Raw genomic sequence first — 12,759 nt, 5'->3', positions numbered from 1 at the left:
CAGTTAGAGAACCACAGACAGACAAGTGTCGCGTGAGGCACGTGGATGTAAGCTCGGAGGCACGGAAATGAAGCCAACACAGGCACGGACATGCTGCTTCTCGAGGCACGGGTATCAACCCTGTTAGAGAACCACATGCTGGTGGGAGAGGCATGGGTCCAAGTGTTCAGTTAGAGAACCACGGTTGTGAAGTCACGTGGGTGTGGCACTACGGGGCACGTAAGTGTCTCGGGAAGTGTCAGGTTGTGCTCGTGGGTATAGGTTCGTAAGGCATAGAAATGCAGGCACCACAGGCATGTATGTGCACTCTCTGGATGCACAAAAAGTCTGGCCGCAGAGGCATGGGTCCTACTACTCGCTTAGAGAACCACGGTTGTGAAGTCATGTGGGTGTGGCACTACGGGGCACGTAAGAGTCTCGGCAAGTGACACGTGAGGCACGTGGGTGCAGGGACGTAAGGCACAGAAATGAAGGCACCACGTTTGTGAAGTCACGTGGTAGTGCTGAAGTGGACCCTCTCTACAGGCATGTGGATGCAGGCACACGAGGCACGGAAGTGCAGGTTCTACAGGCACGTAGATGCAGTCACAGGAGGCACTGAAGTGTGGCTTCTATAGGCAGTTAGAGAACCACAGACAGACAAGTGTCGCGTGAGGCACGTGGATGTAAGCTCGGAGGCACGGAAATGAAGCCAACACAGGCACGGACATGCTGCTTCTCGAGGCACGGGTATCAACCCTGTTAGAGAACCACATGCTGGTGGGAGAGGCATGGGTCCAAGTGTTCAGTTAGAGAACCACGGTTGTGAAGTCACGTGGGTGTGGCACTACGGGGCACGTAAGTGTCTCGGGAAGTGTCAGGTTGTGCTCGTGGGTATAGGTTCGTAAGGCATAGAAATGCAGGCACCACAGGCATGTATGTGCACTCTCTGGATGCACAAAAAGTCTGGCCGCAGAGGCATGGGTCCTACTACTCGCTTAGAGAACCACGGTTGTGAAGTCACGTGGGTGTGGCACTACGGGGCACGTAAGAGTCTCGGCAAGTGACATGTGAGGCACGTGGGTGCAGGGACGTAAGGCACAGAAATGAAGGCACCACGTTTGTGAAGTCACGTGGTAGTGCTGAAGTGGACCCTCTCTACAGGCATGTGGATGCAGGCACGCGAGGCACGAAGTGCAGGTTCTACAGGCACGTAGATGCAGTCACAAGAGGCACTGAAGTGTGGGTTCTACAGGCAGTTAGAGAACCACAGGACAGACAAGTGTCGCGTGAGGCACGTGGTTGTAAGCATTAGAGGCACGGAAATGAAGCCAACACAGGCACGGACATGCTGCTTCTCGAGCCACGGGTATCAACCCTGTGGATGTAGTACAAAGTGCATTGGGAGAGGCATGTGTTAGAATGCTTGGTTGAAGAGGTACGGTTGTGAAGTCTCACGAGCGACGTGGGCGTGGCAGTGGGACCATGTAAGAGGCACGACGCATGTTACGTTAGGCGCGTGAGTCACGTGGGTGCAGGCATGGAAGGCAGAGAAGGTGAATCCACAAATAGGCACGCACGTGTGTTTTCTCAAGTCACTAGTCTGCACTCTCTGGATGCACAAAAAGTTTGGCGGCAGAGGCATTGGTGCGACTACTTGATTAGAGAACCACGATTGTGAAGTCTCGTGGGCGTGGCACGACGGGGCACGTAAGAGTCTCGGCAAGTGATACGTGAGGCACGTGGGTGCAGTGACGTAAGGCAGAGAAATGAAGGCACCACAGGCACGTACGCGCACTCTTTGGATGCACAAAAAGTATGGCGGCAGAGGCATGGGTCTGAGTACTCGGAGAACCACGGTTGTGAAGTCATGTGGGTGTGGCACTACGGGGCACGTAAGAGTCATGACAAGTGTCACGTTGGGCACGTGGTTGTAGGCACATGAGGCACGGCATTCAAGGGAACGCAGGCACGGACTTGTGGCTTCTCGAGGCATGGGGTATCAACCGTGCGGATCCAAAAAGAGTGCAGTGGCAGACGCACGGGTCAGGATGCTTGGTTACAGAGGCACGGTTGTGAAGTCTCAGGAGCCACGCATGTCACGTTGCACACGTGGGTGCAGGTACGTGTAGGCACAGAAATGCACGCACCACACGTACGTATGTGCACTCTCTGGATGCACAAAAGTGTGGCGGCTGAGGCATGGGTCCAAGTGTTCGGTTAGAGAACCACGGTTGTGAAGTCACGTGGGTGTGGCACTACGGGGCACGTAAGTGTCTCGGGAAGTGTCAGGTTGTGCACGTGGTTGTAGGTTCGTAAGGCACAGAAATGCGGGCACCACAGGCACGTATGTGCATTCTCTGGATGCACAAAAAGTCTGGTGGCCGAGACATGGGTCCGACTACTCGGTTAGAGAACCACGGTTGTGAAGTCACATGGGTGTGGCACTACGGGGCACGTAAGAGTCTCGGCATGTGACACGTGAGGCACGTGGGTGCAGGGACATAAGGCACAGAAATGAAGGCACCACGTTTGTGAAGTCACGTGATAGTGCTGAAGTGGAGCCTCTCTACAGGCATGTGGATGCAGGCACACGAGGCACGGAAGTGCAGGTTCTACAGGCACGTAGATGCAGGCACAGGAGGCACTGAAGTGTGGGTTCTACAGGCAGTTAGAGAACCACGGGACAAACAAGTGTCGCGTGAGGCACGTGGCTGTAAGCACCGGAGGCACGGAAATGAAGCCAATACAGACACGGACATGCTGCTTCTCGAGGCACGGGTATCAACCATGTGGATGTAGTACAAGAGTGCGTTGGGAGAGGCATGTGTTAGAATGCTTGGTTGAAGAGGCACGGTTGTGAACTCTCACGAGCGACACGGGCGTGACAGTGGGACCATGTAAGAGTCACGGCGCATGTTACGTTAGGCACGTGAGGCACGTGGGTGCAGGCACGAAAGGCAGAGAAGGTGAATCCACAAATAGGCACGTACGTGTGTTTTCTCAAGTCACGGGTGTGCACTCTGTGGATGCACAAAAGTCTGGTGGTAGAGGCATGGGTCCGACTACTCGGTTAGAGACCAATGGTTGTGAAGTCATGTGGGCATGGCACGACGGGCCCCATAGGAGTCACGGCAAGTGTCACACGAGGCACGTGGATGTAGGCACACGAGGCGCGGCATTGAAGGCACAGGAGGCACGGATGCAGGTACAGGAGGCACTGAGGTAAAAACACTGTAGTGACGGACATGAGGGACTTAATTTGAAAACAGTTACAATCAAGGGGCAATGGGCAGAGAAAATCTGATGTAATTACCAAGTTTGAGCTCTCAGTATGCTCGCAGTATTTGAATCGTTTGAGGTATTCTAGTTAGTGATGTGGCAGGTATAATACGTTTAAGCACATATCGTGTGGTGAACATTCCGTAGCGGGGAGCAGTAGCGTTTCTATTAAAGCCCGTGTGTACGGTACTTCAATTTTTCAGACAAGTTGATTTTGGATAGTGCAAAACTCGGTTTTTGTGGTTGCTAGGGTTGCTGTCCCTGGAAATGGAGAAATCACTACGATCTACCTCGAGGAATGCAATGGGATAGATTGGTATTTACCTTCGATTGCTTGTGTTCGGCTTCTCGCCTCCATTGGACTATTCTGTCCGTTCATCTTTTTTTTTGTGATCTTCGCCGGCGGTGTTGAAGTCCTCGCTTCGTCGCTGTCGGGTGGGTACTTTGTGTATTTTGGCGCACCGTTTGACGGTGTGTATCTTTAAGTGGGAGGGTGGTTGGCGAAGCGCGGTGGCGGTTGTTTTGTGAGGGGAACTGCACTTCGAATTTGGGCTCGTGTACTGAACGGAGGAGGTGACCTTGTGTGAGTGGGGAATGTTTCGAGATTAACTCTGGAAGAGAGGAAGAAAGAGAGTAGTGGAGGTGGGAGAGATGGAAATGATGGAACCGTCTGTAATCTTCGACGGTCTGATTTTAGCATCAAGATTTGTGCCGCCTGGCTGTGGTTTTTTTGTTCGCTATAGCATCTTAATTGACTTGTGAGGCACGGAACACCAGGCTCTACAGGCACCAACGTTTGAATTATAGAGGCACTGGTATCAACTCTGTGGATGCACAAATGTGTGGTGGCAAGGGGCATGCATCCGAAGACTTACTCAGAGAGTCACGGTTGTGAAGTCTTTAGAGTTATCAGCGTGTGTCACCACGGGCACGTGAGAGTGTTGCGTCGGGAAGTGTTGTAGTAGAGGCATTGGTGCGAATAGTACTCAGAGAGTATCGGTTGGTCGTGTGGTAGTAGCGGCGTGCGTCGGGAAAGGTGCGAGCAGTTCAACATAGTACGTGCTTAGTAACTGAACGGAGTGCACACTATCTAAGCGTGCCAGTGCAGTATGTGCTTAAATGGCTTATGCAAAAACATTTGTTACGTGCTTAATCGGACGCTTTGACGGTTGCTTTTTCCCGGCAACCGCGAGCACTGCTACTCGGTGGTTGCCCCGACGCACAGCAACGGCGAGTGCATGTCTACCGCCGTCACTGCCACGACGAGGCCGCGTCCAATCGCCTCCTCCATGACCCAAACCTTGCCACAAAAGGGCAACTTTGCTTCCATGGCCGCTCAATTCCGAAAACATCATTGCCGCTCCATCTCAACTAGCAACTCCTCACAATCTCTGTCTCAAGGCCGCCATCGCTGGAGGAGCCTAATGGCGGAGGAACCATCTGCCAAGCGTCCCCGTGGTGAGACCTCCGACCAGAGCAGTGTGGTCGACGACGTTCAGGTGCCCGGTCTGAACCACGACTATATAAGGCACCTCAAGGAGGTTGACATCCACGGCAAGGAAAAGCTGGATGTCGTTTGCACCAGCAATCCTGACGAAGCCGACAAGATGATCAGCAGGATCCTGATGAGGGTCTAGGCTTGTACCCTCAGTATATCGGCGTTGATGTCGAGTATACCAGGGAAGACGAACCTCCGCAGAGGGCAGCAGTTATGCAGTTATGCATGGAGGAACTCTGTCTGGTGTACCACATCACCGCGGCAACAAAATGGTGAACCATCCTACAAATCCAACCTCTTCGTGCTTCTGTTTAATTAGTTATGCACCCTGAAATTTGAATAAATTGGTTTATGGATTTGATGTATGAGTGAAGTTTCTGAAGTAGAAGCATCAGAATATATTTTGAACCTGACTCACCAGATGATTTTATGTATTTGATGCACTGGATTAATTTATGAATTTGATGTACGAGATTTTTTTGTGAACTTGATTTTCTTGTGTAGTGTAGTTTCTATACTTGATGTTCTAGTATAGTCCAGTTTCTTGAATTGATGTGGTAACGTGGCTAACAAGCAGATAACATGTTGATGTTTGTATTTAATTTCTGAACTTTGCATTGTAGTTTGTGAAAAAAATTCATCCATGAATTAGACGTACTATATAAGAATGTACTTGGTGGATACTTGATGGATCCACCTTAAATGTGTCATCCCCCTTGCAGGCCCAAGAGCCTGCGCCGTTTCCTGAAGGAGGACAGGTTCTACACCTTTGCTGGCTTCAGCATTGAAGGTGACAAAGAGATGCTACGAAGATCTGGCTTGGAGATCAACCATGACAAGTACATCGACATCCAGCGCAAATGGAGAGTTCCGTACAAGGGAAGAAAGAGGTTCCACTCTTTGGCTGATGTTGCAGGGAGCGTGATCCACCCATTCTACAAACAGATGAAGAATAAGATTGACAGGGTTGAAGATCATAAACTATGGGGGATCAGCCGACTGCCAAATTACCTCATCGAGTATGCAGCGATAGATGCGTACGCCACCTACGAGTCGTGGAAGAGAATTGAAAACATCAGAGAAGGTCTGGAGAGTGCAAAAGAGGCAGAGAAGAATTATGACGATCCTTACTACGACTACTAGTGATGACAAAAACTTAGAAAACTGGCCTTGGAGTTGCTTGTGTTTCTGCTTGTCCTTTCTATTGTTTCAAGTACGTAGTTTACTTGTGTTAGAACAAAGCATTTTCTAGTGTCATGTGTATCAGGTTAAACAAGTTTGCTTATGTCAGGTTCGTAGTTTGTTTATGTGATTGAACAAGTTATTTAGCTTGCTAAGTACTATGTTTATTAGGCAAACATGTTATTTTGAAGTAGTAATGTTGCTCTTTTCTCTAAGAACAACAAAATACAAAGCAGTCTTTGGACGCTAAGTACAGTTTAGTTGTGCACACAAGCGCGGCATTGGTCGGAATATGCAGTTAGAGAGGCACAGGTTTGCAGTCTCTAGAGCCACCGGCATGTGTTACTACAGGGGCCGGAGGCACGGAAGTGAAGTCTCTACAGAAATGAAGGCACCACAAAGCATCCAGAGGCACGTGGACGGATTAGGAGATGTGAGGTCCGAGTACATAGTTACAGGGTCACGGTTTGGAAGTGTGCAGAGCCAGGGGTGTGTGACACCATGGGGCATGTAAGAGTCATGGCAAGTGTCAGGTGACACCATGAGGCACGTGCATGCAGGCACGCAAGGCACGGGATTGGGGCTTCTCGATGCACGGGTATCAACCTTGTGGATGCACAAGAGTGTGGTGGCAGAGGCATATGTCGGAATGCTTGGTTAGAGATGCATGGTTGTGACGTTTGTGAAGACACACGGGCGTGGTACCGCGACCATGTAAGAGTCGCGGGGCGTGATACGTTAGGCATGTGTATGCAGGCATGGAAGGCACGGAGGTGAAGCCGCAAGAAACTCGGAAGTGTTTAGGGGCACTGGCTTGTGTTCGAATGCTTGGTTACTGAAGAATCAAGGAACTACATCAATAAAAATAGTCTGTTGCTTCATTATCACAGTATGATGTGCGGTTAAACCGTTTTCTTATGTTTCGAATTACTTCTGAATAAATTCAGAAATCATATGTAAGAACCATAGCATTTCGCGACTCATTGGTAAATCAACTTTTATTCTCTATAAACCAAGAATGTGAGACCATTAACACGGTTAAAGCTAAACTGCTTGAAGTCCAGACAAAAAGAGGTACTCTTTCTACAACTATATTAGTATTAGTACCGAATTTAAACGGGAAATAGCTAATGTAAAATTTATCTGATATAGAACACTCATATCGATAGGCTCGTTCGCTTATCAGCAACTTTTTATTCCGTGATGTCGTCGTAGATCTTTCTAATCTCATCGCACATTTCGCTGGGTTCGATTGTATTCTGATCGCTAAATAGTAGCCTGCACAGTTGTTGTGCTTTCCATTGTTTCGTGCCATCCTATAAAAAGTTCAGTGAAAAAAAGGAGAAAAACACATCAGTATTAGGTCATGCAGTTGTATGACATCTAGCAGATTTATTGCGAGTTTTAAGCAAAAACTTACGTCGAAGTTATCTATCTCTTCGACGAAGTGGTTGCCATCAAAGAGATGCGCGAACCTTAGAACAGCAAAAGGGGTTTCACCTTTGTTCACCTTTGGAACGCCCTGTAAAAATTGAACATCCCATCTAGTCTTTTCCTTTTCGAATTTTTCACCCAGTAATATTTCGTATACTTCTTTAAACCTGGGCACCTGGGAATTGCATTTTGTTTTTGTTTTAGAGAGACATGTAGTGTAATTTGTAAAACTGAAAGATGGCATTATTTACAATTCTTACCAGTTTGTCTTTATGGTTGTGGTATTTGTTATGCTCCTTTTCTTTGTTGGCTTCGTTGATTTCCATGTTAGCAATCTGCTTAATTAGTTTGCCATCATGCACGTGTCGATCACGTTGATTTTTCAGGTATTCTTGCCTCTTCAATTCTTCAAGAGAGGTTTCTTCAGGTTCAATGATTTGAAGCTTCCTTCTATATCTGTCGAGCACGAATAGTGTGTATCGGTCTTCCTTTTCAAATGGCAAGAATACCTGTGGTACAAAAGTTTTATTGTTAGAGGAGAGTTTAGAATATAGTATTCTGTTTGAAATGCTTATTTTTATTTTGTTGTATGGAAAACGCTATTACCATTTTTGCTGTTTTGAGCTTCACTGATTGACATTTCTTAAGGAACAAAGGAACCAAGATATCCTTTTCTCGTGTGAAATCATCTCTGAAGTTCTTCATAGGTTTTCTTTTATCCTTTAAACCCAGAATATTCTGCAGGCAACAAATAAAAAACGATAAAAACGAGTTAGAAGAAATAGATCGGTACCAAGAGATTAAACAATAGTTGCAAAAAGATGAGTTTATATGATCATTGTGATTTTTTTTGAAATTTACCTATGCAAAGCTTGGGCCTAATAATAGTCTATGTCTTTTGTGTATAGTTTGGTTGCTGCTTTCCCATGCTTCTGCTAACTCATCGAGCACCTTCTTTTCCATTCCTTGACTTTTTTCTTGTTTGCAGGCCCAAATATTTCCTTTAGCTTTGATCCAGTAAGAGTTGTGCTGTTGCTCCGTGGTTGATCTCTCAAGAATACTACTTTTTTGCTTACATACAGGGCAGTAGAAGAAATTTTTGTTGAGAAAGTCATTAACTAAGCAAGCTGATAAACAGGAATTTAAGGTTCTTTCTAGTTTCCTGTCTTATTTGTGTGATTGCTGTCTAACTTTAACTAATTTCAAGTGTAAAAGGAACCAAGTTACCTTTTGAATTCATCCTGCCATGTGTCACTCATCACTATGTTGTAGAGCTCGTTTGCCTTATCCACGTGTAGAAACGAATGCCGGTGTTGCGGGTATTTCTTGCTGCTCTCTGATTGATGCTGGTTTTTTCCATCTCGCTCTGTCAAAACAGATAAAAAATTATGGTTGTTGTTTCTAAAAGAAATATTTTAAGCTCTAGTCATGTTGACTGATGGTAAAAATGAAAATAGTTATATTACCTTTCATGGGTGAAAAAAGGTTTGTAGTCTCTGGTTTGAAATCTTTGAGTTTTCCAGGAAGTTGATGGTGCTTTATCTGGTTGTTTTACCGAATATGAGTGTGTATACGTACTCCGTTCCATTCGGCATCGACCTTGCTGGGCTGCAGGCATGTCAAAATGTATGGTTTATAGTTACGTGTTGTTCACAATTGTTAATAAACTAATTACATAATAAATAAATCAAGTTATTTGACGTGTACGTACAGGTAACTTACATGAAAATCCTCTCCGTCCTTGACCAGTTCTTTCCCATTACAGTATTTCGCAAATTGGGCCGTGAAGTGACCGCATTGTGTTCCTTCTTGCTTTGGTGTGCAGACCCTGTGAGGCCTTTCTGCTATCCTTCCCCAGTCTGGTTCATTCTTGTGTTTTAGTTTGTGGTGCTTGTTCATCAGCACGGACATCCTTCTCATCTGTTATTGCATAATGATTTTGTTGTTTGGGTGTGGCATTGAGAAAAGTAAGAGTATCATACTATCTTGAGGAAAAGAGCAAATCAATGTACAAAAAGTATGTACCAGTTCTGCTTGATGCACGTGGTGTTGACTCCAAGACAAATCGGCGTAGTTTACATAGTTCAGTGAGTCAAGGATGTCGATGATATCTCTGTACTTGTTCAGTACATAGAGCGTGTAGTGGTTGTCTGTATGATGAGGTATCATGATCTACGTTGAGAGAGGAGATCATTGTTGATGTAAAAAATTGAATTTCATTTAATTGTTGAAGCTCAAAGAGAATAGATGATGTGCTCAGTAATAATACTGAACTTACCAACTTCGAATGTAGGATGCTTTTACCTCCCACGAGGAGTTGAAATCATTTTAGTGCATCGTCCTCGTTGAATTCTGATAGCTCTCCTTTATTTTAATTGAGACCGAGCACCGCTTCAAGAAAGAGAGTGTGTGGTTTTAGTTAAATATTCTATCGTAGTAATGATGGTGGTGTTTTTGTGGGTGAGGTATGCATACATTTGCGAAACCTGCAGGGAGTACAGTTGTGTCATCTGGGTTGAATTGTTCTTGTTCTGTCCATTTCTCCAGTAACGCGTTTAGCATGGAGCCCTCCATGTGTGTTTCTTCTTTTCCTGCTTGTTCCATGAAGGATTTTGCTGAAATGCAGTCTTCTCACTTTGAGCTTTTATATAGCGGTTCTATGCAAGCAAGGAGGGTTTGAAAGTAGGTGAGTGAATGGTTAGTTGGATGTTAGAGAATCTGCAGCTCTCTGTAATCGTTTCCATGGAACTAGGAGAATCTGCTTACCCTGCGCATTCTTTCTGTCCTAGTCGGCTCATCAGATATCTATAGAGTTGTATGGCCTTTTCTTTGTAAATGAAATCTCCTGGAACAAGTGAGCAACCTTGACTTTCCCAGATTCCTTTCTTGGTCGTTTCAATGGTCTCTTAATTGAGATTATGTTTGATGAGTTGATCTCTGATGATTGAATCATTGAGGGTTTTGGGGAACTTGTCTGCACTCTTGCAAGATGCCTTGCCTTTTTCTTGTCGTTACCTAGCTGCGCCTGCTCGTTAGGCTGCCCAGGTGTTGGTGTTTCCTTTTGTGTGATGTTGTTTTTGATGCTCGGTTCTACTGAGACTGTAGCATCGCGTTTCCTTTGTTCAAGTATCTTTTCCATTAAATCCTTCTCTTTCTGCTTCTTTTCTTCTTGTGCATGTTTCACCTCGGGTGATGTTCCTGGTTTGCGATCTTCGTCAACAGGGTTCTTGTTCTGTTTGGAAAGCTCTTGTTGGCGAGTTGGTATGCTCTTTGTCCTGTTATCACCTTCTAAAGGAGAGCCTGTTATGTCTTCTGTCTTTTTATGTGGGGGTGGTCTGTCTGGTTCTATCAGTGGATCTTTCCGTTCGTCTTCCTTTTGTAAATCAGTGTCTGGCTGCGCGTGTTGTTCCCTCTGTAAACCAGCATCTGTCTGGGCTTGTTCTTCCGTGAGTGCTTCTTCAGATGCCTTGGTGGTATCCTTGCTGCTCACATGATAATCTTCTTTCTCCTCATCGCTGCTTGTGTCATTAATGTCAATAACTTTTATCTCTTGAGTGCTCGTTCCAATGTGCTCGGGAGTTGGAGGAATCTCTTCTTGAATTATGTCACAATGTATTCATTGCATTTCACTGTCTTCCATATCGACTTCAGAGTTCAGCATATCTGTTAAAATAAAAAATAAAAACTTATTGGTGTGTCTCTGAAAATTATATAAGTAGAATTTTACTTTGTTGTCTTCAGAAAGAGAAACCTTTGGTGTAGTTGATTAGTGACAGTGCGGCCGTATCTCTGTATTGGCTGATTATTTGATAGAGAATTTTCTTCCTCAACTCCGGGACTTGTTCTTCTGTTAGTGACACTGTTTCTCCACCGTCGGTGTAGTGCTTTGCGTTCATGAACATATAGAACGCACAGTCGAGTCTGCAGGTAGAAGGATGATTGGTTATTGTCGTTGTCCAAAGATGGTTGGGCAGTTTAGGTGAAGTTGTCCTAACGTCCTATGTTTTTTATGGATTGCATTAATAATTTAATTGTTACAGTGAGTAAGGAAAAGGAGAAAGGTTTGTAGTGCTCACGTTCCTCCCTGAAGTGGCACCTGCATTTTGACCTTTTCGAAATGGTCAATACTACTTGGAGATAGCTAGAGCAATTTGCTTATTTGCTTCCATATCCTCTTTACTCTGCTTGTTACTGTGTTGAAGTAATCCATTGTGCCTTGATATTCAACTGGTAAAGAGTCAAGGAGTTCAAAGCGCTCTTTTTCATGTTAATTGTAACAACGAAGTAGTGGCCCACAACTCCTTGTCGAACAGGCCCGCCTATGCAAACTGGTAGAAAGAACTGCAAAATGCAAAATAAATAAATAAGGGATCCTTCTTGGATTTAGTCATGATTTGTTGATCGTTAGACGGAATTGTAGTGCCGAGATTGTATCTCTTATCTGTAACATGAGATGTGCTTACCATGTCGAAATCTTGTAGTTGCTCTCCTTCTTCCAGATCAAGGAATCTTTTAAGCCTTTTAGGCATTGTCTTGTCTCTGATGTGTGCTTCCTCTTTATTTTTGAACTCCAATGGATCTTCGTGGTTGGCCATGCGTATTGATGCCTGCTTTTTTTGTCACATGTGCGTAAAAGAGATTTGTAAATTCAATTGTACAGAAAGGTTGATTGATCGATAGAGTGATATTCATTGTTGAAACTTGAGCTTTACTTACGGTGTTGTATATTGATAGAATCTTTCTCTTTGTGCCCCTGAATTGCTTTTTCAACATCTGTAGCATGACTGCCATGGTTTCGCTGCGCACTGCCTTTCCAACCTCGAAGCTTTCTGCCATGAGGCTGACCGTTACTGTTGACGTCTCTGTATTTATAAAAAATCTCGTGCCTGCAACATATATATATTTATATATTTACAGGTATACATATAAAATGTTTAAGGGAGGAAATCATTGGAAGAAAATAATTCTTTGGTGGTAACATGAACTTACCCTTTGTCCTTATTCGCTGTCATGACGTTGTTGTACAGGCGTTCGATCCCTTCATCTTTTGTGCCTTCCTCGATGGCCAGGTTTTGTATGATCAATGGTTCACGTTCTCTTTGAGTGCCGTCCTGGGTTACCGTCGTGTTTGTGGCGGCAACATCTTTTACAGCACAATGTTTCTTGTCTGATGGTGCGGCCTTTTTCTTGTTGTTGTCTGACTCTCTCTGGAATGTTTGTTGCATAGTTTTCCAATGCACTGTGGCCCTTTGCTTCTTTGCTTGTGTCCGAGTGCGTGTCTTGTTGAGGTTTCTGCGTTATCGTGCAAAAGCGTGGTTAAAAAATAATTAAATATGCTCGTTATTTTCATTGTAGTTTAGTGTCCGTTCCCTAAGAAAAATACT

At 45.2% G+C, this 12,759-nt stretch overlaps 1 protein-coding gene across 1 annotated transcript; it reads left to right on the top strand.

The window, feature by feature from the left end:
* Positions 1 to 4,685: 4,685 nt before the first annotated feature.
* On the top strand, positions 4,686 to 5,902 carry LOC109748813 (uncharacterized). Its single transcript, XM_020307829.1, has 3 exons — positions 4,686 to 4,835; positions 4,913 to 5,031; positions 5,482 to 5,902. The coding sequence occupies exons 1-3, from the start codon at positions 4,686 to 4,688 to the stop codon at positions 5,900 to 5,902; spliced, it is 690 nt and encodes a 229-aa protein (XP_020163418.1).
* The last annotated feature ends 6,857 nt before the right edge of the window (positions 5,903 to 12,759 follow it).

Source organism: Aegilops tauschii, chromosome 3 (assembly GCF_002575655.3).
Source record: "Aegilops tauschii subsp. strangulata cultivar AL8/78 chromosome 3, Aet v6.0, whole genome shotgun sequence".
In the NCBI taxonomy this organism is placed as follows: domain Eukaryota; kingdom Viridiplantae; phylum Streptophyta; class Magnoliopsida; order Poales; family Poaceae; genus Aegilops; species Aegilops tauschii.
Note: the sequence above shows the minus strand (reverse complement) of the source record. Positions and strands in the feature narration are given on the sequence as shown.

Bases quoted from the DNA above. Each gene is read 5' to 3' on its own strand.
- LOC109748813 (XM_020307829.1), top strand. From the start codon at position 4,686: ATGGCGGAGGAACCATCTGCCAAGCGTCCCCGTGGTGAGACCTCCGAC. The intron at 4,836-4,912 runs GTTTGCACCAGC...TTGTACCCTCAG, and splicing joins GCAAGGAAAAGCTGGATGTC to TATATCGGCGTTGATGTCGA. The intron at 5,032-5,481 runs GTGAACCATCCT...TCCCCCTTGCAG, and splicing joins ATCACCGCGGCAACAAAATG to GCCCAAGAGCCTGCGCCGTT.